The following is an 18,137-nucleotide window of genomic DNA, read 5'->3' as shown; positions in this document are numbered from 1 at the left end:
TTTGACAACTCCCTAAAATAGGTAGTTAGGTGCCATATCCTTTTTTAACGAGCAAGGTATTATAGCTCTAAAATATCACTGCTAGGTCGTGTTAACTGCTTAAATCACTGCACTTTGTAACAGCATCATTGGACAGGTTGATTCGTACATGCAAAGGAGCTGCAGAGGAACAGATATGAAGAGCGCAGAATAAATCCTGAAGAAAATGCAAGTTACATATGGTGAGTAAAACGGGATGTGCTCTTACTCAAAAGAATGTTCTTCGAAATCGGATGCAGAGGGCACACATCCACTGCATATATATTATCATCATGCTAAACCACTGTAATCAGCTCAACATATCTGAGAAATATCTTGCCACAGCAACTTTCGCTATAATTCTATTTCATGACATCACTTGAACTAAGGAGAATGGACTAGAGTTTAATTACAAATAAACACATGTTCAGAAGAAAAAAGGATGAAAATTGAATACTACTTTCCTGTTCGCTCCTGTTATTGCGTCATTGACTGGCTAACACAACACAGCGCCAATTGCATGATATATTTATCTAAGAAGATGCTACTAGATAACATCATCTGAAGGGTGAGCCAGGGTTTAGGACCAACAGCAAGATGTTGAAAACCCCTGCCCTTCATTGAAACATTTTGATCTATAAGGCTATACAAGAAACTCATGTATCGACAAAAGCTTTGCGGCACAACACAAGCATTGTCTCATACAAACTTCTGCTCACTGAAGCCAAATGCACGGCACGGCTAGTAGAGAAGATCAGCAAGCTCGAAGAATCTGCATTTAATGAGTTTAGTAAGTTATAGAATGTGCATTTGGTAGAGAATATTCTGAAAACAAAAAATATGCTCAATGTACCGCAGAGGCAGCATTTTTGTTTTGCACAGTCAACATGACGGCATCGAGAAAAGCCTTTGCAGCTTCAGCCTCAGCTTCTGCAGCTTCTGCAGCCCTTGCTGCTTCTTCAGCCTCCGCATTGGCAACTTCTGCCTCAGCAACTGCCTTGGCAGCAAATGCTGCTGCCTCTTCCTTATTCATGTGTGTCATCATATCCAGTTCAGCATCCACTTGAGGCTTAGTTAGTTGTCTAATACAAATATTTTGTTTGTCGTCTTCTGTTGAGTGCACCTTGGTGCTCCTTCCACCTAACGAGACTGAACTCGGTGCAATTCTGTATTTTTGGTTGGACTGTAATAAAACCATGATTAAAATAGAAGCAACTAAAATGTGCATTTCTATTGTAGTTCGATACATGATAGACCACATATTCCCGCACGAGTGCATGCAAAGTCAAAGTACCTTCATCAATTTTCCAGTAGCAACCAGTGCCTTCAATTTTGTTGATAGTAAGCGTTGAAAATCAGCAGGTGGCCAGTATTGCTCCTACATACAGAGACAAGTCTTATTAGAGTCATCTGCAAAATCACTAAAGATTGCTTCAGAGAAGTCTCGGATTCCCATGAAGAACAAGATAAACATTTCGGTAAAAGCAAATAACAAAAGAAAGGAAATATTGACTGTCGGGATAAATTTGAGGTACCTCAAAACTCAAGCAAATAGTATCGATCAAGGAAATAAAAGAAGATATTAGGGAGTGGCGATCATTACAATTACCTCAATGTATGAAGCGATGGCCGTTTTATTTGATCCGGAAGACTCCTTAAGCTTCTTTATAGCTTCCAATATGAGATCATCAAGCCTACGACCAAACATTTTGGAATAATGTTAAGAATGCTTAGAGGCGGTACTCACATAAAGTGAAAAATGGCTAATAAGCAATATTTGGATGGTTTCCTCAACTTGAAGCATTACATCAGTTCAGTATCAATAAAAAAAGGTTAACTGGATAGATGCCATTGCAATTTTCACGTATTCAAAAAATGTCACTAAATTTCCATCTTTTGAAAAATGCCACCGGACCTTCCAAATACTCCCTCCGAGGCTCCGATTCTTTTTTCTCTGTGCATAAGAACCAGCCCGCATACCAAGGAGGCAATAGCTGGGCTTTTTTTAGACTGTTTTGCCCCTGCTTTGATGGCAAGGAAACTGACATGCAATAAATTCACTAGCGAATGGATTGGCCCTTCTCTGCATGCGCCCCTGGCCCGCTTTGCATGCCGCTGGATTGCCCACTAGTTTCTCTCTAAACATGCAACGGATTGGCTCATGCATGCAGCGGATTAGACGGGGAAAAGCGGAATAGAGGGGCAGCATGGGAAGAGAGGGCTAAAAGAAGGGAACACGCAGACTATTGCGCAAAAAACTGAGAAAACTTATACGCAGACAAAATAGAAACAGAGGGAGTACATCTATAGATGCTACTATAGCCACTTAAGGCCAAGTTTTATCAAATAATAGAGGCTGTATTTGTTCCATATTTTCTCATGGACACAAATGCCCACACCCCATCAGCTCAAAAGAAGAAGAAAAACTAAATAACTTCCCACTCTCTCTGTTCTTCTGCCGCCGGCACCCCATTGCGTCTCTTCGGGTGCCGCCGCCCTCCCGACCTCCTTTCTAGTACTTCCGCCAATCTCGTGATGTGATGATCGTTTAGTTCTTCGCTCAGAGGATGTTCACCTCGACAGTACCGGAGAAGGACGACTTCGGGTTGGGCTCCTCGACCATCTAGGGCAGCACGAAGAGGCTCCTACAGGCAGCACCGCACACACTTCCATGGTCTCCATGTCCCTCAGGTAGAGGCACTGTGCTGCCGAGGCAGCCTGCATCCTCACCTCGTTGGAGTTGGTAGGATCCAGTAGGCAATGCCCGACAACCCCAACGCCGGCTGGAATAGCTCCCACGACAGCGGCATCTACGGCCAATTCTCCTTGCCGCCTCAGGTGCAGGCGATGCGTGTCGCTGCATGCTCCGCCACCCACGCGTTGCAGAACTCGCTTAAGTCCATCTTGTTAGAGAGCGCATGAGTGCGAGCTTGCCATGGTACAGGTACAGGTACAGCAATGAGCCGAGGATGTTGGCGCGACACATGGTGTGCATGGCGCCATGCGGCTCTGGCGTGGGGGCAAGCTTAGCGACGTCAGGCTCAGGATTGGCAGCGGTCTTGGTCGGCTTGGCTGCAGGCACCACCTCCACCACCTTGAGAGCATCGTGGTACACACTGGGGCAGTGTCGTGGTCTTGGGCTGCCCAGGCCCTGCTACACCACGGCATGCGTGTAGGGGGTGAGGATAACAACCTCGAAGGCTCAAACTCGATAAGCAGCTTCCGGGAGACGGCATGGGACATGTACAAGCCCATGGGGACCGGGACGAAGCGTACCACCGCGAGCTGGAGTGTCAGGAGGCTAGACTGGAAGGTGCCGTAAAGCCAGCAATAGTGGGCGTTGTGGCCAGCGTTTGAGGCTTTCAGCCCACGATGCCGAGGCATCCTGTGATGACATGGGCGACGTTGTCATCGTGGAGGAGTGCGGAACAGGTCATGCTGCTGGGTGCGAACTGCGGGAAGCTGCGGGAGAAGAGAAGCGGGCAGCACATCGATTCGTGTCGGGCTGATGGGGCAAGGACATTTGTGTCCTTGGAACAGACAAACAAAATAGGGGTACGGTATTTGACCGTATATGTGCTTAAGTGGCTATAATGGCATATGTAGATGCATTGAAAGTCCTGATGGTTTTTCCAATACGTGAAAATTGCAGTGGCATAATAATATGCAAAGAACTTAACTGTGCAAAGATATTGATTCTTCATAGCAAATCAACTTAAACATAGCAGTGAATTGCACAATGTACAGAGTACTGTCATCATGTGGTTAAATGTACAATACTAAAATAAAAAAAAATACAATACTGCCTGAGTTTCTTAATGAGGGAGGGGGGGGGGGGGGGAATCTTTCTGCGCATTAGATCCGCCGCATGGTTATGTCAACCATTCATCATTCGAAATTTCCAACTAGATTTATTTCAGGATATGGTGAAGCGAGTTTCACACATAAGACTAAAAGCAAATGAACAGTTACCGTACACCTGACTAAAACCTCAACAATAGAATAGAGAGGAAAAATATATTTAAATGCCCTATAGCACAGAATATGCATCCACCACGTAATAATACATCAAGCAATGCCCTAAAAATGGCTTTTCTAAATATACTGAACTACATGCACAACATGTTATATGTAGCTATGCTACCAAAAGTATATATTACCCCCTCCGTTCACAAATATAAGATGTTAACTTTTTTGTGAATCGGATGTATATAGACACGTTTTAGTGTGTTTGTTCACTCATTTCATTCCGTATGTAGTCCAGAGGAAGTACTTATTTAACCAGCGTTAAAAATTATTAATTTATGTCTGAACTTACAAAACCCACTGCCCAACTGGTGCACTGAGAGGCAATAAACATGGCCATGTAGATGGGTTCCATAACTGCATGGTCTCTGGTTGTAATCATGCCATCAATTTAGATTCGCTTATGGAAGGTCATTCTAATAGTGTTGTCACTAATCCGGTAATAACAGAAACTCCCACACACCTGTCGCCTAAACCCTCAAGTGGGCCAACTCAGGGGGGTGAACCCTAGCCAGCACTAGGGGATCGCCTTCTTCCCCTGCCACCGCTGGTGGAAGCCGCCCGTCAGCCACAAGTGCCAGTATCTCGCTTCCTCCAATTCCAGGTAGCTGCTCCCTCGCCTCCTCAGCCCCAATCTTGGCACCGACAGCGCAGCGGCCTCATCTAGCAAGGCAGAGGGCTGACAACAGTTTTAAGCGAGAGGTGGCAGCTTGGGGTGTTAGCTGCATCCCTCCTTGCCTGCATGTCAGGAGCTAGAATTGGTGCATCAGGTTGACGGTCTGGGCGATGGCAGTGCCCACCTCCAAAGTTTGTGGGATCCCATGGAAGCCAGTGCGGTAGCATGTTAGCGGCATTGGCATAGTAAGGGCGGTGGTGCCTCACCAATGCTTCAACATGTTCTAAGGCCAAAGTTTGGCACAGCTGTGAACGATGATTGACGCTTCTTGTGCTTGCTCAACTAGCGCTGTTAACATCGCATTGCAAGGGGACGTGGCTTCGGTCCGTGGATGGCGTTGTGGGTTCGCTTCGGCGCCTAATATTGGTTTCTCAGAACGGCAAAAGGTAGGGTTGCGGGTGTGTTGGTATGGGGTGGTGGACATCGAGGTAGTGGCATGTGAAAACCCTCTTGCTTTTGGCCAGACCTAGCAGCCCAGCCCGCGTGCACCAATTCCCTGCCACAAAAACCTATGGAAGGTGGATTTGGCTCAGAATGATCTCTAGTAGCCATAGTTTCGTGCCAGTGAAGTTTAAATCGCTAGATCAAGGAGTGATGGGTGATGTGGATGTTTCCTGGACCACCTCGACGATGTTTCCGCAACAATGTGTGTCAAATCTTCATTGGTGACAAGGCCGGCCAGAGTGCCCTGTTGTCGATGGCTATGTGTGTTATGCAGGTTTTCACCTGATTTTACTTTGATTAACCGGGGAACTCTCTTCTGCTTATTTAATACAGTAAGGCCTTTTGACTCTTGTAAATTTTGGTAATGATAGGACACTATGACTTTTTCATAATTACCAAGTCAAGAGAAAATATCATATCATTAAATCGAGTTGTCACAGGAAAATCATGTGATTTAAATATATATCTCAATTTTCTACGTGTGTTCATATGTGAAGCCCTAGACTAGCTGTCTCAAAGATAGGTGACAGGTCAGCAACTCGAAGATGGTATGCATAGAATTTCCATTCCAATCAACTTATGAACCTAGATGGCTACGGGTCAACACCTACCAATTTACATTGATGGAACAATTTTGAAAAGAAATACGCAATTAATAATAATAAATTTAATATGGAACAAGTTAATTTATACACTAACCTAGCAACTGACTTCTCTGAACTGCATTCACGCTGGCTGGGTTCAACAACCACTGCCAATGGTTTTGCATCAATGACTGTATCATGAACATTGTCCAGATTATCTGCATCAACATCCATTGGTTCAGTGTTAACCTTGGGAACACGCTTGCCTTGCTTCAACGCCATTCTAGCCTTTTCTCTTGAGCCATATCCTCCAGCAGTAACACTCAAGTTGCGCCACTTGTCCTGCACAATCGGACCAGACCAATCAATAAGATTCATTCACTCAATGATACGCAGACACATATTTATTCCTGGAAACCAAGACTATGGCAACAGACAGCTGGTTGAACATTGCAACTGTTTACTATAACTGCTACGCAACTTAGTGTCTTAGTCAAAAGTTAATAAGAACAATAAAATTTGACCCATTGCAATCATCATTTGCATCTCAAAGAACTACTTGTACTATTTTTCATCTTAACATAACTTAATCAAACAATATAGCAAAATCAGCAACACCAGAAGAGGAAACAAACGTCAGACAGCGTAAAGCCAACTCGTTTCATCATGCTAACTATCCTTGACTTTCCTTAGAAAAAAATGTATGAAATAAGTTCTAATGGAAGAAACTTCCATAGTAATGTCGGATCCTGACACCAAGGTGAACAATGTGTCTATCGAGAATTAATGGGGCAACTCAGTCATAGCACGGATGGTATCTTGAGATACATTTCAGTTCACCACAGCACCAGTTGAGCAAAGGAGAGATTTCCCTGCTGATCTGTCCAATATCATGAAAATTGTCCCACAGAGAAACATTTCCAATTGATTAGCCAATATGAACATGAACCCCCTAAATCTCGCGATCTGGTACAAAAGCCACAATCATCAACCCAAATAGACGCGAGATTTCCTGCTCTTCCCAACCGATCGCCAACACCCGTCGCCACAATTTTCAGGCGCAAAAGAGCAACCATCCCGTCGCCGATCCGATCGGAAAGGGGGCAATGATCTCCGCGACCAACCTTGAGGTCAACATTGGATCGGAGGCGCAGGACGGCGCTGAAGTCCGTGTCGCGGAGGATGGTCCGCCACTTTCCCGGCCCGTGCTTGGCCACGCCGGCCTTGAGCGCGGCTTCCTCCTCCGACGTCCACCTCTGCTTCGGCGCACCCATCCCACGCACTTAGAGCACCGCGGCGCGGCCAGAAACCGCGCCCCCGCAACAACCAACCCCCAAGGGTCTCGTCTCGTCCTGCCACCTCTAGGGCAGCGGCGTTATTGATGGGGGCAATTCGATGGATTCGTCCGGCAATTCGGCGGAGGATCCGATAGGACGAGGGTCAGGAGGCGATCGGGGCGCGGGGAGTAGGCGTAAGATTGCACCGGAGATCGGGAGGCGGAGGGGTTCTAGGCGAGGGTGGCATGAGATGAGGAGGAGGAAGAGGGGTGGGAGGCAGCCATCGTCAAGGCTTTGGAGCTGGAGGTTATAAACGGAAGGGGATTAATTGCTGTGTCGTCCTTTTTCTCCCTTTCTTTTAGGAAATGGGATTTTTCTTTTGAGAATATAATAGGGAATGGGATTAATTGGTGTCGAGTACTAGAGCTCGTTGCTGTTGGTCGGAGCGGCTGATCTGTGTATGTATGTGGGACCAATTAGTGGGAGAAGAATACCCTAAGGCTGCTCATAGTGGGGAGTAACTTAGACTAGTAACATGCATATGTTATTAGTCTGTTACTACCTCTATAGTGCATAGTATCATAGATGGTCTCATTTATTATCATGCATGACACATAGTAGCATCACATTTATTATGTTACGTTATCTACCTATGTTACTATAACCATTTTTCTCTTCTTTAATTGTCTGTCACATAAGCATGTTCACGATTCCCAAGTGCATGATACTACTTATGTTACCCCACTATGGCCAGCCTAAAAAAAATCACCCCTCCATGTTGGTTTTGTCTCCCCAAACAAAAAATCAAATCAAGGAACTATAAACAATGCTATGATTCTTTTCTACATCAGATCTATTATAAAAGTTTTACAAAGCTTCTCAAACACAATAAAAATTACATCAAAATTATGAAACCATCGAATGACAAGTACTGACGCCAGGACGAGCCGATAACACGTCTTTTGTCGTCACCCTTATATCAGAGTCAGCTTAGATCTTGTCGATGACAGCCGGGTAGTCTTCATGCACGTGCCCCTTAAGACCAGGGCCTTGGAGTCGCGATCATCGCCGTTGAACACTTGCATACATCTGAAGTGGCTAACACCAAATCTCACAGCATGACAATAAACCCTAACCTTGCCGCACCACAAAGACGGCAAGAATCTACGTTGAAGTTTCGTCGACTATGTCCAAACGAATGGACTCAAGGAGGATTGAAATCCGAAAGACAAACTCGAAGAAAAAGCGTCGCCATTCGCCTGAACGCCGTACCTACGAGAACTAAAAAACAATAACCTAAACTACTAACCAGAGCAAAGAAACCGGGATTTCCCTCCAGGCCGCCGACTGCCAGAGGGGAGGCAAATCCACAGCCTCGCTAGTATGGAGACAAGAGTTTGCCCTAGCCGCCCAGGGTCAAGGAAGCGATAGACCTTGACAAGGACGTACGAAAGCTACGAGGATCTGCATCCACAACAGTATGATCTACGGTAGTACATCAGAATTTTAGCATGAAATTTAACGGACCAGAAAGTCTCTTTTGTTGTCTTCAAACAAATGCCTTGTTGTGATATTCATCGGTTGAAGCCGCCTGTTCCTGCCCGGAAAACTTGTTCTTGCTTGGTTATGGAAGGTAGTACTGTACAGCACGCGGTGCACTCAGTAAGAACCGTTAATACTGTTTCAATTCAGGTCGTCACATACATTCTCTTCTTCGAGGGGGGCCAAATTCTCCTTAAAATATACAGCGCATGAAATAAACATCAGTTGCAATTATGTTCTATCATTTCCGTCACCAGATTTGGCATGCCTCAGAAATTTGAACCATTTCCAGTTTGCATAAAGTGTCGCTTCATTATCAAACGGAATAGTTTCCCCTGGAAGGTCATAATCTAATTTAGTGTTCCGAGAGACAACTAGAAGCTGCTCCCGGTACCTCTTTGCCATTTCCTCAGCTTCTGAAAACACCTTCTGCATCAGCACAAGATAAATGGCACTAAGAAAGGATACACATGAGAGAACTGTCAAAGAAACATAAAATGTATTTCAGTCTCACCGCTTTATTTGACAGAAATAAACCAGGAGCACTCTCCAGGTCTGCTATGCTGTTAATTAGGTAGCAAAATAAATTTCAGTGTTTTATCATATCTGATGACAAAATCTTGCTAAAAACTACGAACAAAGAATTTTGAAAGCTCATTCCACTACATTGTTTTAAAACTGTTAGTTGGCAGCTGAATAAATCCAGTGCATCGTGTTGTGACGGTATTACCTGAGTGCAATTTTGTCAGAAACATTTGACTTGATCACCAGAACTTTCAGCTCGTCATCTACTTTTAGGATGTCGCTTACTGACAAGACACGACCTTGACTAATGTTGGAGATGTGCAGTAATCCACTGCATAAGAGTAGTTCAATACACTATTATTTATTTCCTTCTTAGAAAAAGAAAACAAGGCATCATCTTGTTAGCTTATGATTGGCTACACAACATCATGTTTTATCATCTACTTAGTTTTCAGCCATTGTTCCAGGTCCTGTTGCAATCAAAGGCAGGAAAAAACTTCTGCAACTACAGCTGTCTCTCAGAAAAGCTATGACACACGTCAAGGTTTAATATCTAACATGTATCTTCTTAATGCTTAAATATGAGGTATATATGTAACCAATATGCGATAAAATTCAATGTGCCTGTTGTAATCAACTGATCACAACGTTTAATCGCTATAAATTTAGACCACTTGAGTTTCATTAATATTTCTTTGCATAAATACTAAATTAGTTAAATTTAAGTGTAACAAAATGAGGAGCAACAATATAAAAAAAGGCAATTCATGCTTAGATTTTCAAATGTAATTGTACATGTAGCAAAACAGGAATCTGCTTTGCAACCATTCAGCTTGTACCTTCTGTTGGTCCCAGTTATCCTAACTTGCGCACCATATGGAAAAATCTTGTGTACATTCCCTTTTAGAAGAGCTCCTTCTTTAAGATATGTCATTTCCTGAAGAATGTGCTCTCGGTATATCAATACTATCATTGTTTGTATATGTCCAACAATGTTAGATTTAGTAGAGCTCGCAGTGAAATCAAAATGAAATTGCTATGTTTACTTGTGCATCAAAGGCAAGACCAATAACAGGATAATTATATTATAGAATATGTAAATGGAACTCATTTACATTCACAACAGGGCTAATCCCACTGATTTACATAACAGCAGGGCTATTCCCCAATTGGGATAGTTTTCCATCTTCATCCCCATTAGAGCATCTCCAATAGATGATGTAGATGTATAAATAACCGAAATATACATCACTGAGGCCCAAAAACGTCCCTCCACTAGATGATGTAGATGCAAAAAAAAAACTCAGATTTTACTCAGATGTAAAATGCATCACGAAAAGTGATGCAAATATACATCACCAGCCGCGCGGCCGAGTAAAACAGCCAGCAGCTGTGCGAACGCCAACTGCCAAAGGAAGCTTCCCGCTGCCTGCCGGCCACCGCCGGACCCCATGGCCGACTCCCCAGACCCTGGGGCCGGTCTGACGCACCTCGCCATGGCCGCCACCACGGCTCCTACCTTTCCCGCCCGCCGCCGCCATGCCGCCCCCATCTCACCGCACCGGGGCCGGTGCAAGAGTGGGTGCGCCGCCGACGAAGAAGGCGCCCGCGGCCAAATCTCATGGTGGCATATGTTCCTATAAATTGATGATGTTACTTTTGTTGTTATTTTGTAGAAAATGATTGCCTGAGGTTTGTTCCAAGAAAGAGACAAGAACCGGGACAAGAAGAAGAAGAAAGGAAACCGTTCACTTTCCATCATTGCTACAAAGAGCTCAAGGATGAGGAGAGGTGGAAGAATCGGGAAGCTTTTGAAGCTCCGAGGAAGAAGAGCTTGGTTGTCGATCATGATGATGATGACGATGACAGTGGTGAGGAGAGAAGAAGGAGCCCCACTCCTCACTTGGCGACCAAATCATATAGGCCGGATGGAAATAAAAAAGAAAGGGCTCAAAGGCCGGAGACAATGATCTTAAAGAAGAATTTGACGCCATTGTCATTGCGAGGAAAGAGTATGCCAAGAAAAAAGAAGGTCGAAATTGAAAGATGGAGGAGAGGAGAGAAGCCGAGCGGCGGAGGGCGACGGTCGTGGAGGGGAAGGTGGAACTAGAGGAGAGGAAGGTGGTGGCCGATGAGCTTAAGACGGTGGAGGAGAAGGCACTAAAGTTTAAGCAAAAAGCGTTTGTCGAGCTTTGTCACGACGAAATGATCATGAAGACCATGCTCATGAGAAACATGATGGGAGGAGGAATGGGTGGAATGGGAGGTGCCATGGGTGGAATTGGAGGAGGAATGGGTGGAATGGGAGGTGCCAGGGGTGGAATTGGAGGAGGAATGGGTGGAATAGGAGGTGCCATGGGTGGAATGGGAGGAGGAATGGGTGCAATGGGAGGTGGAATGGGTGGCTACATGAACATGATGGGAGGTGGCATGGGTGGTGCCTTTGGTGGCAACATGGGTGGTGTCTTCGGTGGCAACATGGGTGGTGCCTTTGGTGCAAACATGGGTGGTGCCTTTGGTGGCAACATGGATGGTGGCAATATGAGTGGCACGGGAGGTGGCTTCGTTGAAAACATGAGTGGCACGGGAGGTGGCTTCGGTGGAAACATGAGTGGCATGGGAGGTGGCTTCGGTGGCAACATGAGTGGTATGGGAGGTGATTCCGGTGGAGGTGGCGGCATCGATGCATCAACGCATGAGAATGTCAAGAAAGAAGCAATTGATGATGATGATGCCAATGTCCATAATGTGCCAAGTGACAACGGAGAGGATGGATGCTATGTTTTATCTTATGTTTATGTGCACTTTTATTTGTTGGATCATGAGCTTGGTTTGACATGATGCAATTTTGTTTGTTGGATTATGAACTATGTTTGCTATGGAAGTTGAGTTCATGTTGAATTTGGAATACTGTTGATTTTATATGTCCATGGGATGATTTTGATTCGAATATGTGCGGCTATAGTGCTGCTGCCGCGCGGCCGTTGGCCATTTTTACATCACCTGTTAGAGCGGCACCGCGTGGCTGCTGTATTTTACATCATCTGTTGGAGTTAGGTGTTTTTTTTGATGGTGTAAAAAACACTTTTTGGTGATGTATATTTTACTCCAACCACTTTTTAGTGATATATTTTACATCATCTATAGGAGATGCTCTTAGTGCTCTTAGCCACAAGGTGAAGTTTTTCTCCTGTCCCAACGTAAGAAGGAACAGTATAGCTACCTTGTCTTAAAAAAAAGGTATAGCTACCTTCAAAGTGTTCATAAGTATTGCTGCTACAAAGTCTCAACGCGCAAGATCAATGCAATACGTAGATGCCACCTAATTTTGGTTGGGTGAAATTTGTATTCTTGGCATTTTGGTACTTTTTTGCTACTCCCTCCATCCCAAAATAAGTGTCGCTGTTTTAGTACAAAGTTGTTCTATATCAATGACACTTATTTTGGGACGGAGGGAGTATAATATGAGATGTTATTATATGGTTGTAATAACATCTTATATTATGACGGAGGGAGTAAAACTTATAGATCTATAAGAAACTTTGCATAGTTATAAACAAAACAGAGTTTGAAATCCGCACTTCCACAATAATAGCGAAAAACATTCTAGCTTGCGAAGATAAGTCAGTGTACAAACCCATGCTTTCTTCTCGCTAACTATGAGGTCATTAGTTTCTTCGTCTAGCCTTATAATGCACACACATATGCTGCGACTAACCTGTGTTCACAAGCAATGAATTACTTCAATGAGGAATAAGTAAACAAACTTTCAAGCGGTCTAGATAATAACAATGAAATTGGGCACAAATTCGATTATTGCTTACGTTGTTTTTCAAGTCTGTAAACGTACTTATCCTGTCCATGAGCTCAAATTTGGGAAGGAATGCTCTCAGACCCTGTAATGAAGTAAGCAAATCTTACACCTGAACTGAACCATTACAACTCTATATCCACTGATGAAAGAAAGTAAGTTCTTTATTGCCTCAATTCTTGTGAGCAGTCCCCCAGTATTCCATTCGTAAATTTTAACCTCAATTGGCTCGTCAAGTTGCATAATCTGCCTAACCAAGATATATGGATTATATTATATTAGAGTCGCATGTCTGTCATATCCCCGCAAGAGCAAAAGGGGGGGCGTGGACTCGAACTCATCAGCATCAGAATTTCAGGTGGAAATGGACACTGTGAAGAGGACAAAACCTGCCTTGCCCGGTGCCACGAGAGGCGTCGGAAGAGCCGCCTCGCCGACAGGAGCGGCCGCCCGCTCAGTGTGCGCCCGAGCACCTCCGCGAAGACCACCGTGCCGGGCGGCACCAGCGTCCTGGCCCCGCGCTTCTGATTTTGGGTCTCTTCATCCACGGGGGAGGCCTCCAAGACGCCCACGCTCCCTGGCCGAGGCGGAGCCGGTTTAGCACCTCCAGTACGGAGCTTCGCGCGGCAAAGCGGGAGGAGCTCCTTGGTGAGGAGCGTAGCGAGGCGGTCGGCGCCAACGGCAACGTCGAGGCGAGCCTCGGTGCCGGAGACAACGATCCCGACGGCGTAGTCCCCCGACTTCGGATCGTAGTGCCCGCCGCCGCAGTCCGCGTCCTCCTGCCCGGCGTTGAGGAGGCGGACGAAGCCGGCGGAGAGGGCGGCATCTAGCTGAGCGGACATGGTGGGGGCAACGGGTCGGGCCCGGGCCCAGGCATGGGTCTGCCTGGGTATGAGAGTTTTGGCGACGTGCAGGGAGTGCGGAGGAGGCGGCGACGAGATGAGAGGGAGCAGGCGGCAAGACGGCGGCAGCATCTTCTGTGGTCTGGCCGTCCCGTCCTGTTGGCCGGTACTTAATCTGGTTAATTATAACATGAGTTAAATATACAAGGTTCTTTCACCGAAATGTCAAATGAGTCCCGATTTTATAAAAAAAAAACACATCTCAGTCCCAGACCAGCGGAATAAACAGTGGGGTCCACCACGAAGCGAAACGCTAAGGCGAGTGGGAGGCGATCACATGGCGACTGCAGCCTTGTGCTAGGGTTAGGGTTTCGGCTAACGGGGGTGGTGAGGCTTCGGTTGTGTCTAAGGAGGCGAATACGCAACCCTCGACACAGATCGACAACGTTCTTTCCTTCGCCACGGGGCGGTGCTAATGACGGAGAGGACGATCGGAAAGGCGACAAGTAACCCCGGAGAAGATGGCATCTAACAGGGTGGCGGTGGCCTCAGCGACGAAGACGGCTTCCTCGGTTGCGGAGGCGATGGGACGAACAACCAAAAGAAGGCGTCGACCTCAACCACTGGGGAGGAGGGGGCGACGGCCACACCAATGACGTGACGTTCAGATGCGAAAGCTAGCGGTAGATCGGCTGAATCTCCCGCGAAGAACAAGACTCCGAACCCTACTTCGAGCCTTTCTGCTAGGCGGGGAGGTATGGTGTTGATGGATAAGGAAGCTGAGGGACTCGTCTATGAAGATCCTGGGGAGAAAGCTCATATCCACCCAAAGTGGTCAGCCATATGCAAAGTTTGCTCGCCTCGGCCAATGAAAATGACTGGGCTAGAACGTGCGGTGCAAAGATCCTGGGGGCTTCACAAGGTTGCGAGGTTCAGGGATTACGGTGGAAATATCTTTGTCCACATCGGAAGTGAGGGTGACTAGAAACACGTGATGAACAATGGCCCATGGCAATACGATTTCAGTGTTCTGATTCTAAAGGAGTATGAAGGGGATACTAGGCCGTCAGAGATGATCTTTGATATAGTGGATATTTAGGTGAGGGTAAAGGATCTCCCTCCCAATAGGTGAACAAAAGACTTTGGCTTTGCGCTTGGGAACTAGCTTGGGGAGACCATGAAGGTAGATGTGGACAAGGAGGGGCTAACCAAAGGACAACACCTCAGAGTTCGGGTTAAAGTTTCTGTGTTTGAGCTACTAGTGTGTGGATTCTATCTCAAAACCTCATTGGAGGACATGGATAGAACGTGGTTTGATTTCTCCTATGAGAAGGTGCCCCATTTTTGTTGTGAATGTGGTAGGCTAGTACACCCGGATGGTATATATGTGCCCTAGTTGTGGCTGATTCGCAATGGGGAGGATGGTCAAGAGCTTCCCCGGGAAGGAGTAACATAGGAAAGGAAGGATCGGTGGGTGCTTCAGAAAGCAGCAGAAACGGTATGGGAAGCGCATGCACAGGGGACAGCGATGGATATACGGCTGGACGTAATGCAAAACCCCCGACCAAGAGGAACCTGAATATGAATTTCTGGGTCAGCAGACTCGCGCATTGGCATGGGTTCACGGACGGGCGGGAGGGAGGTTAATAGCCCAATAAAGGAGAAATCTCGTCAGGAGATGCCAGACGGAAATGACCTGAGGACAAATCTGGAACAAAGTCGTGAACTTGATCTGTGAAACAAACTATTTGAGCAGCGGCAGTATTCTGAGAACTCATGTGATCGGGACAGGGAGAGAAAGGGGAAGGAGGAAGTGCATGGCCCATGCAGGAGCAGTGGTGAACAAGAAAGTGCAGTTGGTACGTGTGGATCTAGGCAAAAAAGCAAGGCACCTATGTCAAGAAACTCCGGTCGGACCATTTTTCTTCTTCTCAAGGAAGGGCACACACAAGTAGTGACAACAACAGTAGGAAGAGGAGGCTGAAGCAAGTGTGGATTGCAAAGGATGACCCATACATGCAGATCCCAAATGATGCGTTTATTCGCGATACGAGGCGCAAGATGTCATTTGTGTTTGGCCGCACCTCTGAGCATACTGAGACATCGACGGACCCTGCGAGGCGGAGCTACCGGTTGCCATGAATCTGTTGGTCTAGAAATGTCAGGGGTTGGAGTTGACCTTGACAGCGGGCGAGTTGAGAGACCTGATTAGGTATTACAACCCAGCAGTGGTATTTTTATGTGAGACTCTAAAGAAGGGGAAGGCGATGGAGAGACTTATGTGGAGTTTAGGGTTAAAAAATGAAGTTGTTGTTGACTATGTGGGAAGAAGTGAGGGAGTAGCTTTGTGGTGGAGGGATAATGTTCAGTTAATGGTGAGGCCGTGGTGCTAATATTTCATTGATGCAGAGTGGTTTGGGAAGGGAAAACCTGTAGATTCACCGGATTCTACGGGGAACCCAAGACAGAACTACGAAAGAAATCTTGGGACATAATCAGATACCTTAGGTCGCAAGACGATCTCCCTTGCTTATGTGAGGGAGACTACAATGAAAGATTGTTCCATACGAACCAGGAGGGTGGGAACCCGAGGAGCTTCACCCAAATGGAAGACTTCCGTGTCAGTCTAGCTGAGTGTGGACTTGCATATTTGGGTTTCTCTGGATATCCCTTCACATGGGACAACAAGAGAGATGGGGAGACAACATTCAAGTGTGTTTCGACGGGGCTACATGTAATAATAAGTTCTTGGAGCTTTTCCCGAAAACCTCAGTCGAGCATGTAATGACGGAGGAGTCAGATCACGAGGCCATCTTGGTTCATGCGTTGGGGGCAGCTCCTCATGTGAACAGGAGTGGAGAGCAATTGTTTCGGTTTGAGGAGGCATGGACTAAACATGGGCAATATGACAGCATGGTGGACGAAGCGTGGGAAGATGCTAGGTCGGATGACCATTCACTGCATGCTGTGTGGCAGAAGTTCAGTACGATGGCGGGAAGGATGCAACGCTGGGCACGTGAGGTGTTCGGTTCCATAAGGAGGAAAATTACCAAACTGAAGCAGCAATTGGTTGAGGCCAAGGGAAGAGCTGGGATGGCCGGACATTCACTAGAGGTCTGGGATATTGAAGATTAGCTTAGGAAGGTGTACGAACAAGAAAAGATCATGTATCACCAAAGATCAAGAGTGGACTGGTTACAAGCTGGAGACATGAACACAAAATACTTTTAGAACAAAGCTTCTCATCGGAAAAGAAAAAATATAGTGAAGGCTTTGTGCCGGGATGATGGAACCAGATGCATGGTGGATGAGGACACGCGAGACATGGTAACATTGCCCTATGAGCGATTATTTATGTCAGATGGCTCCGCAAGTGTTAATGCTTTGCTTGAAAATATAGACGAGGTAATCACTGCCGAGATGAATGCAAGATATTGCTCCGATCACAGATGGTGAGATTGAGGCAGTGCTGTTCCAGATGGGGCCGACGAATGCTCCCGGTCCAGACGGATTGCCAGCATTATTCTACCAGTGGCACTAGTCGCTGGTGGGGGATGATGTGTATGGGCGGTCACAGATTTTTTTGAGTGGTGCAGCCATGTCGCGTGATAACCCACAAGTATAGGGGATCACAACAGTTTTCGAGGGTAGAGTATTCAACCCAAATTTATTGATTCGACACAAGGGGAGCCAAAGAATATTCCCAAGTATTAGCAGCTGAGTTGTCAATTCAACCACACCTGAAAGACTTAATATTTGCAGCAAAGTTTTTAGTAGCAAAGTAGTATGAAGTAACGGTAACGGTGGCAAAAGTAACAGTAGCATTTTTGTAGCAATTGTAACAGTGGCAACGACAAAGTAACATAGCAAAGATCAATATGTGAAAAGCTCGTAGGCAATGGACCAGTGATGGATAATTATGTCGGGTGACATTCATCATGCAACAGTTATAACCTAGGGTGACACAGAAATAGCTAGCTCCAATTCATCAATATAATGTAGGCATGTATTCCGTATATAGTCATACGTGCTTATGGAAAAGAACTTGCATGACATCTGTTGTCCTACCCTCCCGTGGCAGAGGGGTCCTGATGGAAACTAAGGGATATTAAGGCCTCCTTTTAATAGAGAACCTGAACAAAGCATTAGCACTTAGTGAATACATGAACTCCTCAAACTACAGTAATCACCAGAAAAATCCCAATTATTGTCACCTTGGGATATGTGGATCATAACTCATAATAGGTGTCTACAACTTGCAAGATCGGATCAAGAACACAAATATATTCATGAAAACATAATAGGTTCAGATCTGAAATCATGGCACTCGGGCCCTAGTGACAAGCATTAAGCATAGCAAAGTCATAGCAACATCAATCTCAGAACATAGTG

General features: G+C 45.9%; 2 protein-coding genes across 3 annotated transcripts; both read right to left on the bottom strand.

The window, feature by feature from the left end:
- Positions 1-339: 339 nt before the first annotated feature.
- Positions 340-7,328, bottom strand: LOC123078482 (single myb histone 2). Its single transcript, XM_044501009.1, has 6 exons — positions 6,873-7,328; positions 5,864-6,090; positions 1,628-1,712; positions 1,313-1,396; positions 872-1,201; positions 340-790 (listed from the first exon to the last, which is right to left on the bottom strand). The coding sequence occupies exons 1-6, from the start codon at positions 7,020-7,022 to the stop codon at positions 773-775; spliced, it is 894 nt and encodes a 297-aa protein (XP_044356944.1). The 5' UTR covers positions 7,023-7,328; the 3' UTR covers positions 340-772.
- Positions 7,329-8,679: 1,351 nt separating this feature from the next.
- LOC123078481 (protein PIGMENT DEFECTIVE 338, chloroplastic) lies at positions 8,680-13,901 on the bottom strand. 2 transcript variants are annotated; one of them, XM_044501007.1, is made up of 8 exons: positions 13,293-13,901; positions 13,075-13,149; positions 12,917-12,988; positions 12,730-12,810; positions 9,932-10,029; positions 9,298-9,423; positions 9,082-9,130; positions 8,680-8,996 (listed from the first exon to the last, which is right to left on the bottom strand). In XM_044501007.1, the coding sequence occupies exons 1-8, from the start codon at positions 13,875-13,877 to the stop codon at positions 8,799-8,801; spliced, it is 1,284 nt and encodes a 427-aa protein (XP_044356942.1). In that variant the 5' UTR covers positions 13,878-13,901; the 3' UTR covers positions 8,680-8,798. The 2 variants fall into 2 exon arrangements, with proteins under 2 accessions (XP_044356942.1, XP_044356943.1); XM_044501008.1 differs by lacking the exon at positions 13,075-13,149.
- Positions 13,902-18,137: the final 4,236 nt, after the last annotated feature.

This window comes from Triticum aestivum, chromosome 3D (assembly GCF_018294505.1).
Source record: "Triticum aestivum cultivar Chinese Spring chromosome 3D, IWGSC CS RefSeq v2.1, whole genome shotgun sequence".
NCBI lineage: Eukaryota > Viridiplantae > Streptophyta > Magnoliopsida > Poales > Poaceae > Triticum > Triticum aestivum.
Note: the sequence above shows the minus strand (reverse complement) of the source record. Positions and strands in the feature narration are given on the sequence as shown.

Bases quoted from the DNA above. Each gene is read 5' to 3' on its own strand.
- LOC123078482 (XM_044501009.1), bottom strand. From the start codon at position 7,022: ATGGGTGCGCCGAAGCAGAGGTGGACGTCGGAGGAGGAAGCCGCGCTC. The intron at 1,713-5,863 runs GTTAGTGTATAA...GTTTGGTCGTAG, and splicing joins TCAGAGAAGTCAGTTGCTAG to GCTTGATGATCTCATATTGG. The intron at 1,202-1,312 runs GTACTTTGACTT...GTTTTATTACAG, and splicing joins CTACTGGAAAATTGATGAAG to TCCAACCAAAAATACAGAAT.
- LOC123078481 (XM_044501007.1), bottom strand. From the start codon at position 13,877: ATGCTGCCGCCGTCTTGCCGCCTGCTCCCTCTCATCTCGTCGCCGCCT. The intron at 12,989-13,074 runs GCAATAAAGAAC...ACTTCATTACAG, and splicing joins GACTGCTCACAAGAATTGAG to GGTCTGAGAGCATTCCTTCC. The intron at 10,030-12,729 runs GTTTGTACACTG...CACATTCTTCAG, and splicing joins TTAGCGAGAAGAAAGCATGG to GAAATGACATATCTTAAAGA.